At 37.5% G+C, this 27800-nt stretch overlaps 2 protein-coding genes across 5 annotated transcripts in view; both read left to right on the forward strand.

Moving 5' to 3' along the window:
• The window catches only part of LOC113157398 (low affinity immunoglobulin gamma Fc region receptor II-like), a 40708-nt gene extending 14400 nt beyond the window's left edge, over positions 1 to 26308 (forward strand). The window contains exons 2-10 of one of the 4 annotated variants that reach the window (XM_026352889.2): positions 23189 to 23449; positions 23937 to 24050; positions 24128 to 24143; positions 24244 to 24329; positions 24551 to 24607; positions 24721 to 24783; positions 25010 to 25051; positions 26030 to 26095; positions 26195 to 26308. In XM_026352889.2, coding sequence (XP_026208674.1) covers positions 23189 to 23449; positions 23937 to 24050; positions 24128 to 24143; positions 24244 to 24329; positions 24551 to 24607; positions 24721 to 24783; positions 25010 to 25051; positions 26030 to 26095; positions 26195 to 26202 — 713 coding nt within the window. In that variant the 3' untranslated portion in view covers positions 26203 to 26308. Of the gene's footprint in view, positions 1 to 22153; positions 22394 to 23188; positions 23450 to 23936; positions 24051 to 24127; positions 24144 to 24243; positions 24330 to 24550; positions 24608 to 24720; positions 24784 to 25009; positions 25225 to 26029 lie in introns of those variants that run through there. The other 3 variants (XM_026352888.2, XM_026352887.2, XM_026352886.2) reach the window with 3 other exon arrangements.
• LOC117153014 (basement membrane-specific heparan sulfate proteoglycan core protein-like) overlaps positions 1 to 27800 on the forward strand; it is a 328715-nt gene that overhangs the window by 209994 nt on the left and 90921 nt on the right. The gene's annotated exons all lie outside the window — the stretch shown is intronic.

Genomic DNA, 27800 nt, shown 5'->3' on the forward strand with positions numbered 1-27800 from the left:
CCATTTAAACACCCGCTGTCCCGGGTGTGTGCAGTCTTTCAGGATGTTGCGTGCCCTCCTAAGACATCAGGTGCTGTAGAGGTCCTTCAGTGAAGGAAGAGGGTAGCCAATGATCTTTTGGGCAGTGTTTATGACCCTTTGTAGAACCTTTTTGTGTGCCATGGTGCAGCTTGAAAACCACACAGAGATGCAGTATGTTAGCACACTCAACCAGCAGCTCTCTCTTCAGGTTGACCCTCCTGAGGATCCTCAGGAAGTGAAGACGTTGTTGGGCCTTTTTCATTACGTCTGCGGTGTTGGAGCTCCATTGGAGGTCTTCACCTATGTGCACACCAAGGTACTTGAAGCTTGGCACCCTCTTCACACACTCCCCATTAATGACAATGGACTGCAGATCTGACTTCTTCCTCCTGAAGTCCACGATCACTTCTTTTGTTTTTGAGGTGTTTAGGACCAAGTTGTTGTCTTCACACCACCCCACCAGCCTCTGGATCTCATCCCTGTATGCAGGTTTTAGTGAAAATAAACTTGTCTCCTTACTTTGATAAACAGCTACTTAGAATTAAACCAGTTCCAGTTACTAATACACAGAATGAACAGAGTCAAGTCCAGTAGAGTTGAGCTGCTAATTACTATGAAGTGGGAAAACGCTCTTGAGCCAGGTTTGTTGTGTTCTGACAGAAACAGTTTTATTTTACAACCCTTTCATTTGTTCATTTCATAGTAAAAGCTAAAACGATTCTCCGTTAAAAAAATAAAAAATATATGTAGTCTCTGTGACATGTCTTTATACTAGCATTAGCATAGTTGCTAGCTGTTCGCTAGTCGCTACCAGTTAGCTAGCCCGTTAGAAAGCTAGCTAACTAGCTTTAACTTGTTGACAATTACGCCTTTAAGATAAAACTCACTGACGTGGACTTTTTGTATTTGATATATCTTCGATTATGTTTAACTTTCATACTTATGTTTAAAAAACTTAAAAACCATTAAAGTCTGTAAAGAGAATCTGTGTCGACTACTTACAAGACAACAGAGGAATGAAGGGCGGTTTAAATAAACACGTGTGGAGTTCAGGGGCACTTGGAAATTCCAGCCTTTTAACAAAGTCTGGTTTTTAGGCAATTCAAGCACACATAAAAAAAACATAAAGTGAATTTTAACATCCAAAACACGAATTAATTCTTGTTTGAAAAAGGCTCAGTGGGTTCATTTTACAGTAATTAAATACATAGGCTGTTGTAGGTTTATGTCTTATTAATATTTAATGGCAATAAAATTATATATATATATATATTGGGTTGGGGGGACGGGGCATCAACTCCTGTTGATGGGCAGAATAAAAACAAGACATGAACAGTATAATACAATAAAGACATTCATTGGTTACTGTCTCCAGATTATCACTGTCCATATTTTGGGTCAATCGCTGTGACATTATCACTTTTATCACCACTGCTGATTCTGACTCCTACTTCTCAGGCCAGAAGGTAAGAAATTAGAAATGATTAGAGAATAAAAGACAAAGGCTAAAAAATAGTCCCTTTTGCTAAATAGTTGATGGTCATGTCAGTCAGGAATAGTTTCTTGTTTTCTAACTTTTGTGGCAACTTAATAGTTAGCTTTAAAGAGCAACTTCCACATTTGAGGTTCAGGAAAAAAGACGAATACTTTTCAAAACCAAACTATGTAAAGACTACTCTACTTTAAAACCTGTAAAAACAAAAGGTGCTTAAGTTCTCTAATGTTGAAGGCTAATATCTGACTGGGTCTCACTTAAAATAGTTCTATTATGTCATGAAAACTAACCTCGGTTACCATAGACTGTTTCCAATACAGTTTCAGAGCTGCAAAAGCTTTATTGTACTAGGATAAAAATTAAAAGACATGGTTTTTAACGTTCTTTAAGATTCCTAAATATCACAGTAAAGCCATATCTTTTCAGAAATATTGAGAAAAACTTGAAAGCATGAATAAGGATAAAAATTCACCTACAAGACACTTATTTAAACTTCAGTCTCTATCAAATACCGATATGCTGGGAGTATAGCCTACAGTAGCTGCTCATGTTTTCTGTACAACTTGCCTTTTTTAACATGACGTTTTGGCTCAGAAGGTTAAAGGGTGCTGTGTCTGTCCCAAACAGGGTCCCAGCACAGATTGTCTATGAAGGACACTGATAGGCTGCTGAGAGTAACAAATAAAAAGTCTCCTTCACAAAAACTTTTAATTCAATTGGTGATTTTTACATGATGTCACGCCACCGCGTTGCTAACACTCGTTTGCTGCTGTGAGCGCCAAGCTAAACAAAAAAGTACATCAAACAAATAACGATATAACTATACTATAATAATAACTATTATTAGCTGTCGCTAACATGACGTGAAAACACACTTCGTTAAATGATTACAAAAAGCAACAAAAAGAACGTGCACCAGATTTTACCCAGATTTAAACAGATGTCTATGGAGATCAGACTAAATTCGAAAATATATCTAAAGCATAAAAAAGTGGGGCTTCCAGGAGAGCTGGACGTCTCAAGGTGTTTACAGATTGGATGCAGTGAGCGCAGCTTCATAAATAAGATTCATTTCGAAGTGTCTTGCACATCAGTGTCTCTGCTGAGCTGAACCCCAGCACAAGGTCGAGACGAAGTTAAACAATTCACCAAAAACCTGACATCAGTCACATCAATCAGCTGTCAAATTGGTTCTCCCTGAAGTAGGCTACACCTGAAAACGGTCGGAGTACAGATGCAGCTCCTGAATGAATCTAAAATATATTTATTATTATTATTATTTTTTTTTTATAAAAAAAAAAAAAAATCACCCAGTTCATGTGTTAGGACTTAACGGACCCAGTCAGTGCTATGAAGGATGTGTAGAATAAAGAGATATTTCCTAGTATATTACTACCCTAATAAATAAATAAAACCCTGCATAATACACTGAACTAGCAATTTTATTATTCTAGAAATCTAATATGAATACACATGGAATACAAAGACTTAAACGTGCAAAGAAATAATGCATATGCTATTGCTTCATTTTTAACTTTCTCTTTATTTTATCATTTCAGAATGGATTTGCACAGATTAGTATGGACCAAGCCCGAATCCCCCTATTTTAGGCCACCACCACTACATATCTATGTGGTGGCATTAAAGGACCAACCCAAAGTTTTGGCCTGGGATTTTACAGATGTTGTCAGACCAGCAGTGACAAAAAAAAAACAAACAAGCAGCCATTAGTGATGGCAAAACAATAAGAAAAATAACTCTTTATGAAGAGTTTGCCTCTAAAATCACACAACGCAACAACAATCTTTATGAGGGGTCACACACTGGGTGGGCAGTCTCCCCCTTATTATATACATATTAATAAACAGACACAGTTCTTTCGCAGTGCTCCTGTAAGCATGACGGAGGAGCTTATTACGGAGGGGGAAGCCCTCCTTCAGCCGGCCTCTCCACTCACCCCCCTGGACAAGAGTACAGAGACACACAGTTTTATATCTGTGGAAGGGGAAGTCGTTGAAGTAAGTCAATTCATAATATAAGTTATCATACAAAATAACATAATATTATTAACAAAGACTGTAGTAATAGACTGTAGTAAAGTGTTTGGTAGGCTAACTCATCAATCTTCCTTGCTCCTCCTCAGATTTCCTCTGTAAAGAAAATTCAGTCAGTGAAGGAAGCCATACCCCTGAAGAATGTGACGTTGCAGAAGGTAGAATCCACATAATGTCATTATTTCTTTCTTTTGTATTTTTTGCTTTGTTTAAGATTTTTGGCATATTGCAAAGTAGCAACTTTTACCATGTAGTGATAAAGCTTATGCCACTACATAAAATATTATATTATCAATAACAGGACACAACTCCAGTAGCCTTGTGTCTGTGGAGGTAGGCAGCAATGATTGAGCTGAAGCTGGGGACCCATATCAGGGTGTCCCACTTGAAATGTGGGAAAAGCAGGTATGAGCTCCAGCTGAAGTCGACCTGCTACACCTAGATTGAGGTATCCTCTTTAAATAGAGCAACAGAACACAATACTAAGGATTTTAACATTGTGTCACATACAATAAACATGATAAATGTACAATTATTAAATTATAAAAACATGATCATATGTTTTAACTAAATTCATTTTAAGTATATGGCTGAAACACAGGGGCTTAGTTACATAGCCTAATAAAATAATGATGCAGATTTTATAGTATAGTATGGAGCTGCTGGGGTCAGTGGATGTCTGTATTCAGTGATTCAGTCTTAGAATTTGTTGGCTATCGCAGACACTCAAGTTTTTCCAGGTGGAAGAATTATTCGTTTTCCAACCATCACTGCTCAAGTGTGTTTAGTCATTTAGAAGCTTCTGATTGACTTAATGCACCTGATCCAGGTAATCAGTAGTGGATGGGGCACTGATCCGGAACTGGACAACCCTCTATACACACTGTCGAGGCAGGTGTAGTCATATTTATACCAGGCTATTGGTTAATTAGGAATAATATCAGAGTATGAAAACCTAACTAAAGTTTGTGTTACTCTCACCAGAATGTAAACACATCAGTGGATGTCATCACTGATGCCATTGGTGTAACAGAGTCAGAGACACCAGGGATGCTCGAGCTACTAATTTCGAACAACCAAGTGGTAAAGATTGAAGAAACAAAGTGGCAGCCTTTTGATGCTGAACTTAAAAAAGGACTAAAAATCCAAATCAAAGTCTGTGATAAATACGTCACAGACATCAAGCAGGTGAAGTCCTAAACAAATGTAATATAGTTATTAGTGTTTATTATAGTTATATATTTGTCATTGTTTGAATTGTGTAATTATAAATTATTTGTTAATTAGTCTGTGTTCTTTATTCATTGCTCAATTGTAAGGTTTGTTGTTTTTGACTGTTTTTTAATATAAAAATAAATAATTGTGTCAAATGATAGTTTAATGTCTGACATGTTGAGTCCCTCACACACAGCACACACACTTGTTTTACATCTGAAGGACTTTCATTTTATTTGCTATAACTATGACCATAACCAGTGTTGAACTTGCCCTAACCTAAATCAAAACAGCGATATATAAGGTTTGTAGTGATTTCCAATTGTATTTTCAGCTGTAGGCCCACCGCTGCAATGTTAAGTTACTATTACTCCACACAGACCATTTCCTGTCATGCATGCAAAGTAAAAGCCAGGTAATGACAACCGACGGACTGCCCTTGTTGTGAAGGGCTAACAAGAAACGCTATTTCCAATATAATTAAGAATTCCTGCATAGTGACACAGGGAACAATTTTGATTCACTTCGTATTGTGCAGGGGTCGGCTCTGTCATCATTATACTGTGGCTTCGGAAAATATTTTTTTTCCAATTTATTTTTTCAATTCATGTCAAAGTTCCGCTACATGCTCCGAAACCCAAAAGGCGATATAAGGATGACGGCTCAAAGGCACTAATAACCCTAATAAAGACTTATTAACATCAAAGACGGTGCATGACGGAGATTAAAGTTACACCAAAGCCAACAGGATAGTATCAGTTAACTTGCATGAAAGTAACTTGCATAGCGAGGGCTTGGCTTACATCTATTATTACAACAGCTTACATGATATCACGCATAACTGTATTAACATAAAACAGTTACAGGGAAACATGTAACACGTACTCATCATTCACGCACAAATCACATCCGAACAAACTAAGGTACCACCGAACTGCATGACATCATTAATTAGATGACGTCCCAATATGCCAACAGTACATGGGCTTATGTGTTTATATCTTTTATTGAGGTCGGGTTACCTAGTACCATATTGTACAGAAAATATGAGTTGGATTTGCTTTTATTCAGGCCCAATGACCAACATTCATGTTAGTGTTATTGTCACTGTGCTGTGTAGAATTAGAGTTGATGTGAGACCAAGAATTTGTTTGAAGTTAATCAGAATCTGTTCTTTATGGTCTTAATGAGCCAACTGATGAGGTTTGCTTCACCTGTGTTGGTTGCATTACTGGACCGACCTGGAGTTGTGTCCTGTGACCACAATTTTCAGTCCTCAAACATAAAATTCACACTAGTGGTTCATTAAAGTCTTGGCGCTCATGTGGTTCACTTTTTATGATGATACCTATCGTGGTTTCGGTGAAAAAGCCTGTTTGTAAGGGCTCTAAATCAGTTTTTACCTGGGTGATAATCTTAGCATCAGGAGTTTCCCATCTCTCCCCAACAGTCTCCGTGGCAATGGCTGTGCCGGGTCACGTGATCAAGGCTGTTTATAAATCAGCGTCAGACACGAATGTCCGTCTCTTACCGTCTCTTTGCTAACCTGCTTCAGTTTCTTCTACATACTTCAGCTCTTTTTACCTAAACTAATCTCAACTTTACCCGGACCTTTCCCCTTTCTACTCTGTCTACCCTGGATTCCCCCTCATTGGACCAGCCTGACCTGACCCTGCTTCCCCTCTGGTTCAGTGAGTTCTCCCTCTGTTCTGTTTCGCTCCCTTGTTGTCCCCTTTCCTGCTCCGACTGTTTGGACTGCTTTTGTGTTTCGACCTGGATTGTCTTTCCGTTGTGGATTTTGCCTGCCGGACTTAACTCTGAACTGCCATAATTGTGTATGACCCGGATTACCCCCGACCTCTGAGTTAGCTCTGTGGAATATTGTTTGGACTATCTTTTCGTGGTGCTTCTGTGTCATTTGTATTACTGTCCTGAACTTTCTCCATTGTCCTCCATTCAGTCCATGTGCTCCCTGTTGGTCGGCCATTTTGGGTTTTGACATTGTCCTCCATTTTGCCCATGTGCTCTGTTGGTCAACCATCTTGATTTGGATGTCACTTCCAGTTTCCAACCTGACCACCATACTCACCCTGCCTCATCTCCTCCCGTCCAGTGACTGTTTCATTCTATTCATTGACTTACCGTGTTCTGTCGATTACAAATAAACATTGTTTGCTCAGTTCTGTCCTGTCTGCTCTCTGACCATGGAGTCCTTCCTGCTGCACATGACAGTTTCAGCAACTTTCAGCAGTTGTTCAGGAATCGATTCAGCATTCAGTGCATTTTCTTCAGGAAATGCTTTATCTAGTCTTATTATTCTTCCGTACGTTTTTCAGTGCGTAACTACTAAAGCATACTCTCAGCTACAGAAACCGTTCAGGTATCAAAATGTTCAGCTTCTGTAAATATATGATATGGTGTGAGACTCAATCAACATTAGCTTAGACTCCTTTAGCAGTAAGTGATTTGAGATATTAAATATAATCAATGTGTTCATATGATATTGGTAGTGAATAGCATGCTTCACTTAATGTAGAGTGGACATATCAATTTCCGTGTAAGGCCATGTAACATGTAGAAGCAGAAAGGTATGCACAAGATTCATAAACAGCCCTGTATGGTAACATCACAAGAAGGTACCAGCCACAGAAAGTTCATGGTTGGGTTGATAATCAAAGCAGGTAAGGGAGTATAGGGGGCCACCTCAGGAATGAGACACATGGTTAGATCCAATTTATGGTTAGACATGAAACTGTCGAAGCAGAGAGAAAGAGAGACTCTTCTCACGAACAACCACTGATAACAACATAAAGGGTGTTATGTGGAAGCAGCTTGCAATTAAAATTGCAAGGCATGGGAGTAACCAGATATGAAGGAGACCAGAGCACAAGGTGTCTTTGTGTTATGTTTTCAGAAAGGCATAAATCGTGGGAAACGTGCTCTGAGGATGAAGGGCCCCACCAGGAAGGAACCTGATGCAACGTGGACCAATGACTGAGGATGATGAAGGTCAAGGAGTCGGATGAGGCTGAGGTGGACCTATGGCTTAACCGGAATGAAGAATGTGCAAACATTTATGCAAATGATTGTATTTTTGTGTATAAGAAGACTGGGTCAGGGAGAGTCAGGTGTCAGACTTCGTGAACTGGCACACACTTTGTTGTTTGTCAGGGATAGGAAGATCCAGACCCAGAGCTCTGTATGCTTTATTCATTTATCGGTTCATTTATTTGTTCATTTATTCATTTACTCGTTTATTCATTTATTAATTAATTTATTCATTTAATCGTTAAATAAACATATAATCTGAGACCGAAAATTCTTCTCCTATTCCTTCATAAACGAGCACGCAGGACTTGGCTGACACATAGAAGAGAGTTTTTGCTAGTAGATTGAGCCACAGTCCAACACTTCTTCAGCTCTTTTAATCTTCCATTCAGTTTTTTAATATCTTTTATGGTTTTTTACATAATGACAGTTTTTGTGACATGATGTTTTTGGCTGATTTTGGAGGCAGATTTTTTTTAAACCAAAGTCTTTCTCAATAAACTGTCAGCACGGCCACAATTTTAACTCTTTCTAAATAATTCTGTCACAGAAATGTAGGTAAACTTGTCTTGATTCTGACAAGTTATTTGTCTCAGCTCAGAGACAAATCGTTTTTTCTCTGTGAGCCTCAGAGTGACGGGAGTCCCCCTCCGCTCTCCATTAGCTCCAATGTTAAATTCGGTCTGAGACTCTGTCTGACAAGCTGAAGAGTCCACTTGGATCTCTCGCTCCTGTGACCACAATTTCCAGTCGTCAAACATAAAATTCACACTAGTGGTTCATTAAAGTCTTGGCTCTCAGGTGGTTCACTTTTTATGACGATACCTATTGTGGTTTTGCTGAAAAAAGCGTGTTTGTAAGGGCTCTAAATCAGTTTTCACAGCAACGGCTGTGTCGGGTCACGTGATCAGGGCTGTTTATAAATCAGCGTCAGACATTCGTACACGTGTAGTTAGCCTGTTTATGCTAGCGTCTCTTTGCTAACCTTCAGTTTTTTCTACATACTTTCGGCTCTTTTTAACAAAACAGTTTACCTTTAACTGGAATATTTTACTGTTTAGATAAATTCAGCTATGTTTAATAAACTTCAGCAAATCTATTTCAGCTTTTTAAGTTGACATTCAGCTGTTTTTAGCTTCTTCTCTATATGTTTAGCTCTGTTAAAACACTTCCTGTTTCTCTTCAGCTAATTTCAGCAGCGTTTTAAAACGTTTCAGCAACTTTCAGCAGTTCTTCATGAATCGATTCAGCGTTTCAGCATTCACAGTGCATTTTCTTCAGGAAATGCTTTATCTAGTCACTGTGAATGCTGTTTAGCACACAGTATTGTTTTCCTAATCCTCATTATTATTATTATTATTATTATTATATATAATTTTTCCGTACGTTTTAATAACTGATCTTACAGTATTTATCCTTACAGGATTTTGATGATTAATTGCACAGATTGACAGTGAACATATGACCAGAGTCATACAGAGTCTCATGGACCGTATGTCATATTAACTTGCTGACCAAATTTAATCTTGTTACTATGGCACTAAAAGAAAATTAAATAATAATGAAACCTGTGATTCACAGAACAAAAAAAGAAGACAATGGAGAAGATTAGATCATTTATTAGTGACAATCTACTAAGTGGACAACATACATACATAATTGTTAATTACAAATATTAGTACTAACAACATTAGCTCACTTTGTCCTGACAGAAAACCTTTTGAGATGTTTAAAAATTTCTGTCATTTTCAGTCCATGCATATTATTGGAATAAAAAGAGGATTATACAAAAACCAACTGTAAACTCGTTATTAACCGTACAGTTTTTGAAAACTCACATTCCAGTCGAACTACAATAACCTAATTTATTAAACAAAAATAGTTGATTAAAGCAATCAGGTGAGATACACAGATCTGTGCAGCTTTTTTTCCTGACTTCTCCACAACTATGATAACATATTATGAGAATCCTGGTGTAAGAAAAAATTATGAAGATTACACGAAAAACATTTAACAAAATGAACACACCTAAAATAGTTATTGCTCTTGAAGCTACACAGAAAAGTTTATAAATTGAGTTATTACAAAAAATGACTTTCAGAGTCAGTGTTGTGGCTGTCGCGTTAAAAATACCTGAGCTGCTGCCATCCGTGTTTTATGTGGGCTAGGGGCCTTATGCACTCAAAGTGAGATGGCCACCTGGCAGCTGTTTGGACACGCCTGATAAGGAGTCATGACTGGACTTGCGAGATATTTGGACGTGTCCGTTTGACTGTTGTACCTGATGAGGATTCGTGACTCGAGGCCGGGGGAGGCAAAACATGGACTACTTTTTTGTTTAATGGACTCATTGTCAAGGTAAGCGCAACATGTATGAGTTTAAGAATAGATCGCTGTGCCGTGCAAGTGACACATAGAGTAAACTCAAAGTGTCTTGACCTATAAAATAATTGGTTTTATTACTCACACTTTAACCCATATGTTATAGGGTCTATTGAATCAAATTAAACCCCCATTAATCAAAAAAAGTGAATAGTGACAGATGAAAAGATGAGCTGTCATTCATGAAGGGCATCTGTTATTAATTATGTAAAATTAATATATAATTATGGTTTCATAATTATGGGGGCGGGACTTCTGGCGTCACTTCCGGGGGCAGACTTGTGAGTCTTATCAGACCCATCAATCTCATTTTGACAGAAAGGTGTCGTGATACGTATATTGCTACTTCAAGAAAGAAAATCATTAAGTTCTGCTGTTGAAACAGAATCTACAGATAACAATAGGAAATGTAGCATTTATAGAGAAGAAACATAAAATAATATATAAATAATATTAGCACTTAATAAACACCCGCATAGTGACTATGATCAAGTCCAAATGGAAAAAGAAAGTTACTTCAGGCTCCAATCAGCTAACAAGTGAGTTAACTAAGGATAGCTAACGTAAATGTTTGGTTAAGGCTAACAAGTAACTAGTCTGTAGATGAACTGTTGTTGTCCTTTAAACAATAACGTGTGATCATTGATGATTTTCAACATTCTCACGTTCTGGAACCACTGTGAGGAATCAAAGGTGATGGTACATAAATTATTTGTATATTTAGTTAAAGTTTGTATCTTTAGTTAAAGTTTGTATCTTTAGTTGAAAGAAAAATAAATTAACTATTTGCAAGTTCCTGATTTGAAATCGTTAAATGTAACGTTTTATCTCAGTTTATGCACCAAACGTATAGGTTTTGTATACATAATGCCTTATTTCACTATTATTGAACTGTATTTACTGATGCAATATTACAGTGGCAAGAAAAAGTATGTGAACATACATTGTGTCATTCTACAGTAGCATCACCCAACCTCTACAGTTTCAGCTAACAAACAGACATTCTCACATTATCCTGAAGAATTTTTTTTGATCATCTTCCCCCTAATCAAGCAAAGCAGGCCTGAATTATGATGTTGCCTTCACCATATTTTAGGATTGGGATCATTTTTTATGATGATATGCAGTGGCTCTTAGTTTCACCAGTCCCCAAAACATTTTGCCAATACTGCTGTGTAGTGTCAGTGTATTCTTTGGCAAACGTCAGGTGTTCAGCAATGTTCTTTTTGGCAAGCAGATGTTTCCTTCGTGGTGTCCTACCATAGACACCCTGCTTGTTTAATGTATTTTGACAGAAAGGTGTCAGGATAGTCTCTCATATTATTTACTTATATTGCTACTTCAAGAAAAAAAATCATTATCTGTAAATTCTGCTGTTGAAACAGAATCTACAGTTAATAGGAAATGTAGCATTTATAAAAAATTAAAGATCAATAAACCTAAAAATGTCCATTAGAAAGAAAACTTGTACAATTTATTATAATACAAAAAACAACTGTCACAAAAAACAGGTAGCACTATTATAAAAGTACAAATAGAAGATAAATACATAAATATATGCAGTACATTACTTCTCTAGTCCATCAGGACGTTGTGTAGAGGTCGTGTATGTCTGAGCCGCCTTAGGAGGAAAATACATCTCTGCCCTTTTTTATACTGCACATCTGTGTAAAGTGACCAGTGCAACTTATTGTGCAGGTGCCCACCTAGATATTTGTAGGCTGGCACCACTTCACTGTCCGCACCACAAATGCTGACTGGATGAGGAAGGGGTTTAGACCTTTGGAAATCTGCTGACATCTCCTTGGTTGGTGATCAGTAGGAGACATGCAACAACTGCAGTATTATCAGAGTACTTCTGAATGTGGCAACACTTGAATTGTACTTGATGTCTGATGTGTACAGTGTGTGCAGGAATGGAGCCAAACAGTCCCCTGTGGAGCCCCAGTGCTGCTAAGGACTGTACCAGAGATGCAGGTCCCCAGCCTGACAAACTGTGTCTTTCTATCAGGTGATCAGTGGTCCAGGAAACAAATGAGGGGTCAACCCCCAGCCTTTTTTCAGTTTTGAAAGCTGAATGGTTGGATGATATTAAAGGCACTTGAAAAATAGAAGAACGTACTCCTCACATAACCTGCAGATTCTTCCAGATTTTTTTCTGTTGACTTTCTGTTGGGTTGATTAATTTTGAGACCACAGCAGTCATTAATAGGATTGAAACATTAGCTGTGTGCAACTGTTTAGATTGTTCTTGTTTAATTTGTTGACTGCAAAAGCTGCAAACGTGTTGTACTGTAAATACACCTAATTTTTAAAGAGTTAGTTTGCATCATGTTGAGTGTGACTGTGGACAGCTTGTGTATTTGGATATGTGAGTGTGTGCTTACTTTCATAATTGTGCTCCAGTTATCACCAGAACAGACTTGATAGAGGGTTATCAGGGCCATCCCAAAGTACCTGAAGCTGATGTACTCATTAAAGGCCTCGCATGGGTTCGAGGCAGTGGATTCTGATGAACACAGAGGCACACAAGACACAAGATATAGATTTATTGAGAGATAAGAGACATTTGTTTCAACCAATAAATCCTTCTGATGCATTTGAGTCAGGAAATAGGAATCAGGAAGGAGGAAACTAAACATTTAACATATTCATAGAGTGTATCAACTTATTGATAAGAGTATGTGAGTAGTATATAGAAGAGTATTTAACACAGTTCAGCTAGCTAGGTGAAATGACACTGACAAAATGATTCTCTGAGTAAGCTGTAGTATTTATGACATTGCCTGCTTGGATAGACCACTTCTTGAGGTTCAGCTACTGAGTTTATACTGATACTGGACAATCATAAAGCTACCGCTGGGACCATGATTTATGTGGTAAGTCCATTTTACATGTGTATTCTGCTTGTGTGTCACTGACCACGTTTACCAAATAGCTCCAGTCCTACGCGCAGCATAGATGCAGAAGAATAATGTGAACAGCAGGCAAATATTTATAAACTGTATTGATTCACAAAAACACTATTAGTTTATAATTAATAGTTTGTGGAGAACTGTAAAAAAAGGGAGACAGAAAGGAAAGTGATCAGGAAGCAGCTTTTCTGTCTTCATATAGTTAAAATCTGTGAAAACGTGATTTCAAAATCAGCTCAGGGCAGAGGAGGAATCAGATTAATCTTTCACTGCATGTATACTGGATTTTCAGTAACCAGCTTCAGTTACTAGCTAAACTCGTTCTAGGTTGTTTGAGAATGCTAACATGTTGTTTCTGTTTCAGATGACAGTCTGGTGTATGCCCAGATCGACAGAGATAAAAAAGGAAAAGCCAAGAAAAACAAAAGTTGGTACAGTCTGTATTCATCTGTAGCAGCTGTCCAACAACCATCTTTGACACAGTGAAATGAATATGTAAAATAGTAGTTTTATGTAATTAACTACTGTAAATCTTTTGTATTTCGTACTGGCTTTTTTGTTAATGCATGTTAATTTAGTAGAAACATATTGGTGATAAATATCTGACTACCTGTCAGTTCAGTATATTATCATAGTTAATTATGAAATTACAAACAAATATTTAAATCAAATCACTTCTGTTCACAGGAAAATCTTCTGCTGTAGCGACAGATGAACCTGTTTGTACTCGAGTCAAACCTGGAACGTCTTTTGGTAATAATGCTGTCATGTAGCTTATGGTGATGATTTATTTGATAAATAGTTCTAGTGTTCTCGCCCAGGGTGTTGAAACTCTAAACTAAACACGGAGCTAACCAGACTTCAAATGAAGAGGATTCACTTCGTCAAAGTGCCGTTTATTTTCATGTGCCTAGTTTCTCCCGTATCCCGTCGTAAACAGGAAATTGCCAACGTGATCCTCCGCAAAACCGGAAGTCACGTCACACATATCGCGAGATTATATAAACTTATAAAATTAACGAAATATCCTTACAGAAAACATTTTAATATTACTATAAACATAATTATAAACATTTTGGCTGAACACTTTGCATTAAACAAACTTAACTACGAATTCAGGAAAAATAAGCATAAATTAAAGATTGCCTTAAAGGCAACACAATAGTTAAATGAGTTACAACTCATAATAATGTCAGAAAGCATGGTTCCATCTCTGATAACATGTTGTTTCTGTGTTTTTTATCAGGCCTGTAAGGAAAACAGACCAAAGACAAATGATTGACAGTATGTAATAAAACCACTGTGAGCATCTCTGCTAGAAAACATGACAACATGCTCAGTAGTTTGTCCTGTAATGTGTTAATAGATGACACAACAGAACACATCATCACACATGCTCATAAGATTATGATGTACATATTCTGTTATTTCAGCACAAAGCACAGATTGCTGGATGTTCCAAACAGCAGCTAAATGATCATTTAGTTGTACAGTAGGACAGAGGTGACGGTGCAGAGAGAAGCTTTTTCACACACGTTTACTGTGTATATGTAGTTTGATCTACTACATATCCTGCTGATATATGTACAGTATGTAACTATGTATTTTCTATTTGTATTTTTACCTTTTTACACATATTTCCAGTAGTAAGTTGTTTATTTTTAATTGCTTCATGCACTAAACACATCCCACAGTCTTTTCCCTCTGACATTATCAAACTTGATAAAAGACAGATTGTTGTTCTGTGAACTGTTCAGAGCAACAAGACATTTGTTCTTTTGATTTCAAACGTCACAAACTAGTCCCGTTCATCTCAGTTATGTGAAGGCAGAAAGCTCCGAGACATTCAGATGAAAAACATGAACAAATACTGAAAAGTGTGTTCATGGTGAGATCCCACTAGGTGTGGATGTAGGGAAAGTGTTGGTAAATCTAGAGGAGATCAGCAGAGATTAGACGTGAAGCACAGCAGGGTTTTTCATGTCCCCACATGAGGTTGAAAATCTGTGTTTTCCATCAGTTCTTCACATACAGGATGTTATGTCAACTGTTCATCTCTCAGTGGCTTCACTTAGTTTGTTCCTTACTCTGCTGTTTTCTTGTGGTGTTTCAGTTTTGAAATCTGATTTCTTCATCTACTTCCTCATTAAAAACATCATCACCAAAGATAGTTACACTGAAAAGCAGTTTTTAATTCTTGCTCTGTTCTAACTCCACTCTTCATGCAGTATGTGTGTCAGATATGAGACATTCATTGTGTGTGTGTGTAAGTGATTGAATGACTCACTGTAATCTGGATCCAGTCACAATAAAAACCTGATTATTTTTATTTTATCAATATTTGTTTGTATATATTCTTTACAATGTTTTAAGATGATCTATGTACATGTATTCCTTGATGTAAACGATGCATTAGAGCAGTTTGACCCATTTCAAGTTTCACTGTGTTCTGTGAATCAGCTTCAGTCTAGTTTCTTTAGTCAGTCTGCTTGAAAAGCACAAACATGTTTCACTGAGTTTCTCTGTACTTTAAGCTTCATTTCATTTGCTGATAATTGGAACAAGTTTAGTTCCAAATGTCTTTTTTCTAAAAATGAAATTTACTAAATCTGTTCTAATACTTTAAATGCTTCAGTCACAGTTAGTACTAATTAGGGTTGTGATGCAACCAATACAATACGTTCATTTGAAAACATTGATATTCATCTTTGATACCTCTCCTTCTTCTTCCGGCTGCTTCCTTAGGTTTCGCCACAGCCAATCATTTGTCTCAATCTCACTCTGTTCTCTGATTGGTCCTCTGTCACACTGACCATGTCCATGAACCTCCTCTTTGGTCTTTCTCTTCTCCTCCTTCCTGGCAGCTCCATCCTCATCATTCTCCTACTGATATACTCTGCATCCTTCCTCTGCACATGCTCAAATCATCTAAGTGTCACCTTTCACTTTGTCTCCAAACCGTTCTAACTGTGCTGTCCCTCTAATCTACTCATTTCTCATCCTTTTCACTCCCATTGAAAATCTCTGCATCAACAGCTGTGCTACCTCCAGCTCTGCCTTCTGTCTTTTTGTCAGTGTCACTGCCTCCAGTCCGTACAACAAAGCTGTTCTCACTACCATCTTGTCAACTCTCTCAGATACCTTTCTATCATGGATCACTCCTTGCACTGGACTCTCTTCTTCACTTCTCTACTAAACTCCCCGTTTCTTTGAACAGTTGATCCTAAGTATTTAATCTCATCCACCTTCGCCACCTCTGCCCCTTGCAGCTGCACAGTTCTACCACCACATGCACTCTGTCTTGCTTCTACTGACTTTCATTCCCCTTCTCTCTAATCTGTACTTTCAAACCTTTAGATGCAGACTTTCAAGCTGCTGATTGATCATCTGAATCTTCTGCTCTCTCTCTCACATGCAGTCAGTTCAGAAGGCAGTGAGCAAATTATTCAGAATCAATTTGCATCCAAAAATCACTAATATCAATAAAATGAAACTGTGTGGGAGACGGAGCAGGAACTGTCCTCGCATTCACTTCTGTTCACGAAACTATTTCTGTTTTGCCAAACTCAGTCACTTTCTGTGGCTGAAGTCGTTCAGCAAATGTGAAACCAGGATTTCACTACACGTCAAGCTCTTTTAAAAAGATTCTACGGTGGAGTTGAATCTACACTGAACCTCAGCTTTGGGATTTAAGCTGAAGAATTTCACTGTGGAGAGAAACAGGATTCAACCATGTGTTTTTAACACTTGATGTACTGAACTAATGAGTATGTCAGTGAGTATGACGCGAGGTTTCATCTCTCCCTTTTCAACCAACTAATACTGATACTTAATTTAAATCTAAAAGGAAATCTGTTTATTCTATTGGTCATATTATTAACCCTTAACTGGAACCATTTAATGCAGCAACATTTGCATGAGCACAAAGGACTGGTCCTTAGAAAGGCAGCAGTTACCTACAGTGTGATCATGTCTGTATCAGGAAGGAAATATTGAACTATTTACTGTCTCTTAATACAGAGTCTCAAATGTCTTTGATTTTCTTCAGCACTGCATTCTGCTTACATGTACCTCAATAGACAAACTGTATTGGCTACAATCCAAACCAGTTTCACTTCCTTTTCCCTTTTGTCAGACTAAGATTCAAGTGAGTTGACAAATCACAGATTTCAGTTTTTATATCATTTTAGAAAAAGTCCTGTGAGGTCAGGGTTTGTGTTTCACTTTACTAAAATGTTTCACTACTCATTCAAATAGCTTCTTCAGTCTGAGGATAGTTGGTCAGAGACCTTGGTTAGATTTTCCTTTTAAAAAGGCCAGTGCACATTCACTTTGGAGAGTAGTAACCACATACAGGATGTTCTGTACATGCAAACAGATGTGTAATTATGACACACTTCGTAATTCAAGCATGGTGGATCAAAAACATTCAACATATAAAGAATAAATGCACAAATAAACACAGTTTAAATGTTAGAGGTACACAAGTTTATGAGTTGACTAATTTCAGTGATCTTGTTTTTATACACTATGTCAAATGCAGTATTTGTCTATTTTAACCATATTCATATTTACTAGGAATCAAGTAAAAAACAGTTGTTTTAGATTTTAAGTACAAGAGAGGAAGTGAAAACATGTCAAAGTACACTGTGGTCAAACCCAGACTAGCAAAAGGGAAGGATATAGTTGGAGAAAATGTCATGCTATTTGACTTTTACATCACAGGAAAAGAAATGTAACTTGTGTTTTCACAGAGTTTCTCTTCATTTGCTGCAGTTTGAAGAATTTCTCCCAGAGTCAGTGTTGGATGTGAGGATGGGACACACTTTTCTCTGTGTGCTGCAGTTTTTCTGTGAGTAAATCACTGATTGATGGAACAAATGAGAGAAAATGTTGTAGTGAGGAGAACAGAGGATCAGAGGTTTGTTCACTTTGAACAGAGCACACTTGTTATCAGCTTGGTTGTTTTGTAGGAAGGATCTTTAGAGGACGACTGTGTTAAATCATCAGATACAGTTTGATGTGATTTTACCACTGATCATTTGTTACATTTAGTCATTAATGAAAGTCCAGTTGTTTGCTGTGTTTTCCTCTTGATGTGCTAAGTTTCAGTCTTTATTTCAGTGCTGAACACAATCTTCTCCTCTGGACATGCTCAAGGTAAAGGTTCACTTCCTCTTATTATTTTTTAATTAAGATTAGCCTCTTTTTCAAACCTTCTGATTCAATTTAAACCATGTCCTAATGCAATAATTTATTTTTTTATAAGTATGTAGTGTTGTATGTTTGTTTCTGTTGGTTTTAGATGCTGTTTTGACCGTTGAGCCCAACTGGTCCAGTTTTTATACTGGAGAGTCTGTGACCTTCATATGTGACATGAAGGAAGGAGAAGATACTGACTGGGAATACAGATGCAGTAAAGATGGTGGAGAAATTGTCTGGTACACTTTATATCAACGCTACACATTACAACCTCTATATACAGGAGACAGTGGTCGATACCAGTACTTTGGTCGCCACAGGAGCTCAAATTATGAAAAAAACAGTAACATCATCTCTTTAATTGTATCAGGTGAGTCATCAATGTTTTATCACCATCACCATGTTTACTATGACTATTATTCTTAAGCCCCGTTCCGATGTTTGGTCTGTTTGTGTGAATATCTACAATTTACATGTGTTTTAATCTTAATGTGGAAAAATGTTTTAAAACTTTGACCAGGTTCACTGTATGATTGTTTTTGCTTTTCTCTCAGAATCTCTGGTTTTAGTTGTTCACACAGCTCAGTCAAACAGACAGTTTAATCCAACATTACTTCATAGGAAATGAAATGAAAACACTGAGGCACTGAACATGTTTGAACTCATCAAGAATCTCATATGATTATTTGTGGTCATTCATAAAAACTAAATAAGCAAACAAAGGACAAAACAAACCTAAACAAAAGCATTGTGTATTTCACATTTCATTTAATTTCTAAGTAGTTTCCATCTGAATAATTTGTTAAATTACATTTTGTGATTTTCTATCAACAGATAAACCCAAAGTCAAACTGACAGCAGGTCCAACAATCATACCAGTAGGAGGCAGAGTGACACTGAGCTGCTCTGTGGACGACTCTGATGGTTGGAAATATGACTGGTTCAGACGAACCTCAAACTCTAATGCAGCTCAGGTTGATGGTGAAGAAAACAGAGATATCAGAGTCTCACAAGGAGGAATCTACAGGTGCATAGGAAGAAGAGGAAAACCAGTTTACTACACTGATTACAGTGATGAGGTCACTGTTGAGATAACTTGTGAGTTTAAATATTGTGTTTAATATTCATGTATTTGTGATTAGAATCAAATATTTAATTTTATGTTGTATTTGTGTCCCGACTGGATGTTTTTGATGTGAACAGATTCCAATTCAGTCTCTGTGACGCTGCAACACAAATGGTCTCAGATCTTCAGTGGAGAGACGATCACTCTCAGATGTGAGATCAAGGACACAGGAGACACTGAGTGGGAATATGAATGGACAACAAGCAGCTCAATGAAACCTCCAAAACATAGTGAATATAAGATTATTTATGTTTTGCCATTAGACAGTGGAGATTACAGGTGTAGGGGCAGAATGAGAAGTGGACAACAGTCTTCAACAGAGTGGAGTGATGCTGTCACACTGAGAGTATCTGACAGTAAGTCAAATCAGATTATATCTGTCATTCTAGTTTTATTCTGAAATAGTCAAAAGAAAAACTAAATACACAGCAGGTAAAACAAGTATTGAACACGTCACTGTTTTTCTTAGTAAACCTATTTCTAAAGCTGTGATATTCATGGAACAACCCATGCAATCCACACACACAAAGGAATCAAATGTCCATTAGTTCAATTATGAGTAATAATGTAAAATGACACAGGAAATTAATCAGGAATTAGAAGCAATCCTGCCATGCAAATTAATATCAGCTGGTTCAGGCCCAACTGATGTCCTATAAAAAGGTGTCTTCTTACCAAGTTGTCTCAAAAGAAACATGTCATGATGGATAAAAGCAAAGAGCTCTCTTAAGACCTTTGTAACCTTACTGTTGTAAAACATACTGATGGCACTGGTTACAGAAGACACACGATTTCTGACACGAAAAGACTTACTAGAAGAGTTGTTCAAGGGCCAAGGACCACTTGCGGAGACCTTCAGAAAGACTAAAAAGATGAGCAGGTTCAGTTGTTGAGGGAAACAAGAAGAATGCACTCAGCTGCCATGGCTTGTATGAACGAAGACCATGCAAGACTCCATTGTTGAAAAAAAAAAACATGTTGAAGCTTCTTTAAAGTTTGCTGCACAACATTTGGACAAGTCTGTGAAATACTGGGAGAAGAATTCGGATCACATGAGACCCACATTGAACTCTTTGGATGCCATAATACGCAGAAATGACACTGCACATCACCCCAAAAGCACCATACATAGAGTGAAGTTTGGAGGTGGGAATGACATGGTGTGGGGCTGTTCTTCAGCATATGGTACTGTCAAAGTTCATATAACTCAGTGTTTCTGAATGCTAGGGGGGGGGGGGCGTGTGTGACGCCAGGAAACATGCTATTTGGCCGTACTTGAATATGCGCACTGCACAGAACGGGAGGTTTGAAGTGTAGTGAACAAACCCTCAAGAGACACCAAGGAAAAATATTTAACAGGGACGAAAAGAAAAAGAGAGAAAGAGAGAGAGAGAGGTAATGAGAGAACCGAAAGTCGCCCGAAAGCTAATACTAGGAAATAGGACAAAGGCTATGTAGCACTTGGCTACGGTGGGAGACGAGGAAAGACCGTTAGGTATACTGTCCGTGGGGGGGTGGGTGGGGGGGGGGGGGGTTAGTTCTTCCTTGCGGGGGGGCATAACAAAAAATAATTGAGAAGCACTGATATAACTGAAGGAAGAATGAATAGACAAATGTACAGAGACATTCTTGATAAAAATCTGCTGCCATCTACCAGAAAGATGAACATGAATCAAGGGTGGACATTTCAGCAAAACAATGATCCCAAACACACAGCAAAGGAAACTCTCAGCTGGTTTCAGAGAAAGAAACTGAAGCTGCTAGAAATCAGCCAATCGCCTGATTGAATGAATTCTTATTTTACCTGCTGTACTTCAGATACATCAGATCACATACTGCTATAAATATACAGATACAAATAGACAAAGAGACATTGAGAATATGTGCAAACCTCTTTTCAACAGAACCTAAACCTGTCCTCAGTGTGACTCCATCCTGGCTGAGTCCTGGAGCCTCAGTAACTCTGAAGTGTGAGGTTGAACATCCATCTGCAGGATGGAGGTTCTACTGGTATAAGACTGTTCCCAAACTGTCAGACAGACTCTACAGATATGAGCTGCTACCTGGTAGTGACAGTGGCACTGAAGAGGATTCTTACATGGTTCATGGACAGACACACACAGCAGGATATGTGTGTAGAGCTGGAAGAGGAGAACCAGTGTTTTACACTGAACACAGCAAACCAACGTTTGTCTGGTCTGGAGGTCAGTTTGTTCCTTTGTTCAATTCAATTCAATTCAGTTTTATTTGTATAGCGCCAATTCACAACAGAAGTTATCTCAAGGCACTTTACAGTGTAAGGTTTAAGACCTTACAGAGAATAATTATACAAAAAAAAAACCCCCAACAATCCCAAGCAAGCTTTAGGCAACAGTGGAGAGTAAAAACTCTCTTTAGAGGAAGAAACCTCCAGCAGAACCAGGCTCATAATGGGCGGCCATCTGCCTCGACCGGACTTTGTTCCTTTCTTTTCATCTTTATCTTCCAGTTATTTGTCTGTGACCAACATGTAAAATCTATGTCAGCAAAGTAATGAACTTTGTAAAGCTGAAGAAATCTCCAGGTGTCCTGTTGACTTATGATATTAATAAAAATGAGAAATCTTTTGAAGTTGTTGTTTAGCTCTGTATAAGTCACAACATGTGTGTGTACAACATGTTTTGTGTTTCAGATTTTCCTCCATCAGCGTCTCTCACTGTGAGTCCTGACAGAGTTCAACACTTCACCTCTGACTCTGTGTCTCTGAGCTGTGAAGGAAACTCTACTGAGTGGAGAGTGAGGAGGTTTCCTGAGGACAGTTACCTGTCCCTCTGTTCTGACTGGGGGACGATGACTGGATCCACATGTAACATTCGTAGATTGTCCAGTTCTGCAGTGTACTGGTGTGAATCTGGATCAGGAGACTTCAGCAACGCTGTCAACATCACTGAACAGTGTGAGTCTTATTTATAATGTGTTTTTTTTAAGAGTCAAACAGTAAACTAACTAAATGATTATTTTATGCTATAGATTCATTCTAGGAACGTTTGGTGTGTGTACTGATAATAAAAGGCAAGACTTCATTATAATGGATTACTTCCTGTTCTTTACTGTAACTTCTAATAGTGTTAGCATAATCTCATTTTTCTGAACCTCTTTAAGTATTTCTTAATAATTTAATGTAAATATCAGAAAGATTTGATTCACTTATTTGCATGTCTGTGACAATAATCATTCACCATTGAGTTACTTCTTATAGGAGTATATTTGGAGTGATGTAGCTCTAACTTGGCTTCTCAGCTACACCAACAATCACAACAGGCAGTTTATCACTGTGTAGTTCATACAGGTAGCTTCCAATAAATAGGATTTATCCTAATGTATGAACATGTCCAACAAATCATATCTAATTTCACCAGCTACATCATCATAGTGCCACATTTCCATCGTTTACCTTCTTATCAGACCTCAGTCAGATATCATGATGTTTGGTTTCCCTGTGAAATAAAAGGTTTGGAGTTGTCCTGAAAGTCACAGGCAGCGTACAGACCAACATGTATTATAACCCAAGAAGGTACATTTACAGTAAAACACATTTAAGTTGTACATCAGGACTTTGTCCAGCTGCTGTTACCTGATACTATCAATTATATAAAAGTTACAATAGAATATGAGGAGCTGTTGCTTCAGTGTTGAAGGTCAGCACCAGATGATCTTTGACTGAAACTTCCTGTTCTTTACTGATTTATAGATGATGACATTATCCTGGTGAGTCCTGTCCTTCCTGTGACTGAGGGAACATCTGTGACTCTCGGCTGCAAATTGAGGAGAGAAAATGTTGTTTCTAATGTGTTTTTCTATCAAAATGACAAACTCATCCAAAATAATACCAGAGTGGAGCTGATTATCTCTGCAGTGTTAAAGTCAGACCAAGGTTTTTATAGATGTGAAGTTCAAACAGACTCGTTGATTAGAACATTAACATCACCACAGAGTTGGATGGCAGTAAAATGTGAGTATGACTGAAATAACTTCTGAACTGTTTTACAGTGTGAGGTAGAAAAGTCATCACTGAATCAGAAGTTGGATTAGTTTCAGTTGATTTATTAGTGTTTGCAATACATCAACTTTAATGATCATACATGGTAAAACTACTTCTTCACATTAAATAGCTAGTTACATGTGAAAAGTCTAATTATAAGTTGCCCTAGTTTCAACTGATATATTAATTTGTGCTATAGAAAAGGTTTTAGACAGGGTGGTGTTCATAATGAAACATAAAAACACAAAAGTAAACACATGATGAGCAGTGAAACTTGTTTACTGTGTAACTCTTTAAATGATGAGAAATTCAGCTTAAAGCTGTAAGTTACTGTGATACTGCGCTTGTATGTTCATCTAGATAATCATTTCATGGATCAGTTTATGTTGCAGATATATGTGAGTGTCTGTGGAAGTTGTTGCTTCATATCTTCCATTGATTGTATTTTTTATTCCAGTGGTGTCCAGGTCTGAAAACTCTTCACTTCCTGTGTCATTGATCGTTGGGTCGGTTTGTGGCATTTTACTGATTATTCTCCTGCTGCTGTTGAATCATTACAGAAAATCAAAAGGTGAAATCTTTTCTTTACAGATGAATAAGATTTAATATAAAACCACATGTGTGTAACAGCAAATGTCTTCTTCACAGGTTCCTGCTTCATCAGGTTGGTACAACTCTCTCCTCTCTCATTGTGAACAGAACATCAGTACATTACATGTTCCTCATTCAGTCTAATATTTTTCTCATGTGTTGGGGTCCACCAGGTCTCAGAGAACCAATCAGAGCTCTGCTACAGGTCACATGACCAACCTGGATGAAACACAGTACAACACATATGCTGCTCCTCATGGTCGGTATGGGATTCATACAACATGATAAAACATGATTAATATGACCATGACTAGATATTTCTTCTTATTGTAGGTGATGCTTGTCTGTATGAATCAATCAAAGCGTTAAAGTACATTATTCATTGGTTAATATAAAAAACTATAAATGAATTAACTGATTTAAAGTTGGTGAAAATAATTTATTGATCATCTCTAAAGTTTAAAAATATCTATATTCCAGATGAATCCCAAGAAGTCACATATGTCTCAGTTGAGCTTCAAACCATCTCTGAGAAGGGTGAGTGTTTTATTTAATGAGAACTGAAATCAAATGTAGTGTAGTGAGAACAACTTGTAATAAATAGAAACAGTAACAGTCTTTTCATTCATTGATGTGATCACTGCTAACAGGGAAGAAACATGAACCAGAGGAGAGCTCTGTTTATTCTGAGGTGAAGATTGGATCAGCTGCAGGTACGGTTCATTACTTACAATAGTTAGTTTTCTCTGATTTTTAACCATCACCAGTAAACACTTCATTTAGAACAGTTTCTATGTAACTTTGAGGTGTTTCTGATTCATTTAAAGTTTTGAAATGTGACGTTTAGATCAACATTTTTTAAAGTTCATGTTTAATTTCATTTTACTTGTCTTTATTTTCTGTTTCCATCCACTGTTGTACTGTCTCTCTTTGTTTTAGTTGATAATGTGCTGTATGCTGAAGTTCACTCCCACAACACAGGTAAACTCAAGAAAAACTACATCTACACCCAGTGTACTTGGATTAATACAGAGTCCCTCACAATAGTTTTTACATTATCTCTGGTCCATAACAATCTATTCTGAGAGTAGCCTATAGCTTGTATCATGCAGTAGATCCCCGCTGGCTGTGTCCACAGAGTGAGTGAGTTCACCCTCAGCTGTGGCTGCTGAGTAGCAAGTATCACTGTAACTCAGACAGATGGAGACAGTTAGTTAACGGAGGATATAAGCAGCACTGCTGAGGCTGATGGAGACAAACTATAGCTGGATTACAGCTGGATGGAGCTGCTGATTGTGACTGTAGCTGTATCTCTGCTCCAGTTCTGATTCAGATTGTTCATATTAGCTCATTATGGTTAAAACTATATGAATCACTCAGTAAAGCTGTAGATAGAAAGGTGTTGTACAGTAACCTGTACAGTACACCACCTTTCATCCAGGGACAGCTGGGATCAGCTCCAGCTGTTTGTGATATTCACTGTAGCTGCAGGTGATCTGCTGCTCTGTTTAACTCTACTGAGTGGTTCATATAGTTTAATTCACACTGAGCAAATACAATAACAACAACTGGAGCAGAGATACGACCACAGTCACAATCAGCAGCTTCATCCAGCTGTAATCCAGCTATAGTTTGTCTCAATCAACCTCAGCAGTGCTGCTTATATCCTCCATTAACTAACTTACTTTGTAAATGTTCCTATTCATGATGTTTTATTATTAGTTATATTTTATAGTTGTGTTTTACATTTTCTTAAATTACTTTTACTATCAAACTATCAGTGAAACGTGTTCCAACTAATATTATAGAAGTTAATAATGTGTAAATTACCTACTGCAGAGAAAAACAGTATAAATCTGGACTTTACCAGTGTAAATTAAGACGTTACTAACATTTAAATTAATATCTTTATTTTTATATATATGTTTATAAACTAAACATTTTGAAATCTGTTCTTAGGAAAATTGAGTCCTGCAGCAGAAGATGAAACAGTTTATTCTGAAGTCAAACCAGGAGCAGCTCTTGGTAATAATGCAGTGATAACATGATGTTCATATTGGGATTTATCTGAAATGATTTCTTTTCAGATTCCTAAATAGTCTCAGTCACTTTGGTTTATTCCAGATCAATAAAGAGATCTCCGTCAACAAACCAATCGAAATGATGATAACATGAAAAACAACATCCTTGATTTGCTATTTGCAGCTTTTCCATTGTAATAAAGTCAACTGAATAGTTTGTGTGTGCTTTCTAGTCCAACTGTTGAATTCTGCTCTTTACTGGTTCACCTCTTCATTTACACGACAACACTCACAGATGTTCATCAGAAATGGCTCCATGTGAACAGAAGTATCTGACTCATGGACAAGATGGTGATACTTGCTACCAGCCTAACAAAAGCATGTGTGCTCAGTTTCCTGCTGATTATTTCTTCTGGTAAAGATGTAGATCAGTTGATGACAGATTGGACTGCAGGTGCAGCATACTGTACTGTATGTGGAGGTATTGAGTTGATGTCAATCTGCAACAACCTCAGTTGTTTCATGAGTCTTTCAGCTGCTCTCTAATTCTTCTGCTGTCTATATCTGTCCCAGTTCATTTATTATTATTGGTTTTGTTTAGTGTTTCTATGTTTTCTCTCTCATCCTGTTTACACCTGGTATTAAGATGTGTTTTGGGTGATTGAATCATAAGTTTGTAGAGTAAAGGCTAATGCATCCTCACGTGTCTCTGACAAAGACATTACAGCAAAATATGTCATTAATACAGGAGGTGGTTGTTTTGTAGAGGTGCTCAAAACAAAAAGATAAACACAGTGGGTGGTTGTAGCACCAGTGTCCACTCTGACTTCACATTCACACATTTAACACACAGGCTGAAACAGGAAATTATCAAATGACACATTTTGTTTGCAAAATGTTCAAACACTAATAAACTAATACGTCCATTCTTTGAATCAGTCATTACACAGTACACAACACTGCTTCTACAGTCATTTGGGACATGCTCCTGATTCTTTACATAGTTATAAAATGACACAAAAAGACACAGCACAGCATGAATTGTATTATACAAGGTGATTTTACTATAGATAACAAACTACTGCACTCTGCACTTTTTATTCCAGTGACAGTCAGAGCTGGAGGTGTCATGTTTTCAGGTAGTCTGTCCATCCAGATTCTTTTAACTCCATATCTAAGGAACACATGCAGGAAAGCAAAATTGTCAAATTAGACTGATGAACTTAATAGATTTTGCTGGCCCAAGGTCAAAGGTCAAGGTTGTTGTGCCCTCACCTTCATGCAATCTGATATGTCAGGAATGCTTTGAGGAGGTTTCTTCAAATTTGCCACAACTGTCCACTTGGACTTTGTGATGAACTGTTGTGGTTTTGGTGGCTAAAGGTCAAAGGTCACAGTGACTTCATTTGTATCCAAACAACATCTTTGTTTTTCAAATTTGGCAAAAATTGGGGTCAAGGATCAAGTGATCAGATTCTGTAGGTCAAAGGTCAAGGTCACCGTGACTATGTGTGTCTCATTCTCATCAATGCTATAGCTCAGAAACACCTTGAAGGAATTTCTTTTAGATCAAAGCCTTTGTATACTTAATTTAGTCTGATTAAGGGTCAGTTACAAAAGCAGAATTGACAGATTCATCTGTCCAAATGATGTTTCACTGGCACCACAACCACCACCATTAGTGATTATCTCCATGCTGCTTTCTTCAT

This window comes from Anabas testudineus, chromosome 18, assembly GCF_900324465.2.
Source record: "Anabas testudineus chromosome 18, fAnaTes1.2, whole genome shotgun sequence".
Classification (NCBI taxonomy): domain Eukaryota; kingdom Metazoa; phylum Chordata; class Actinopteri; order Anabantiformes; family Anabantidae; genus Anabas; species Anabas testudineus.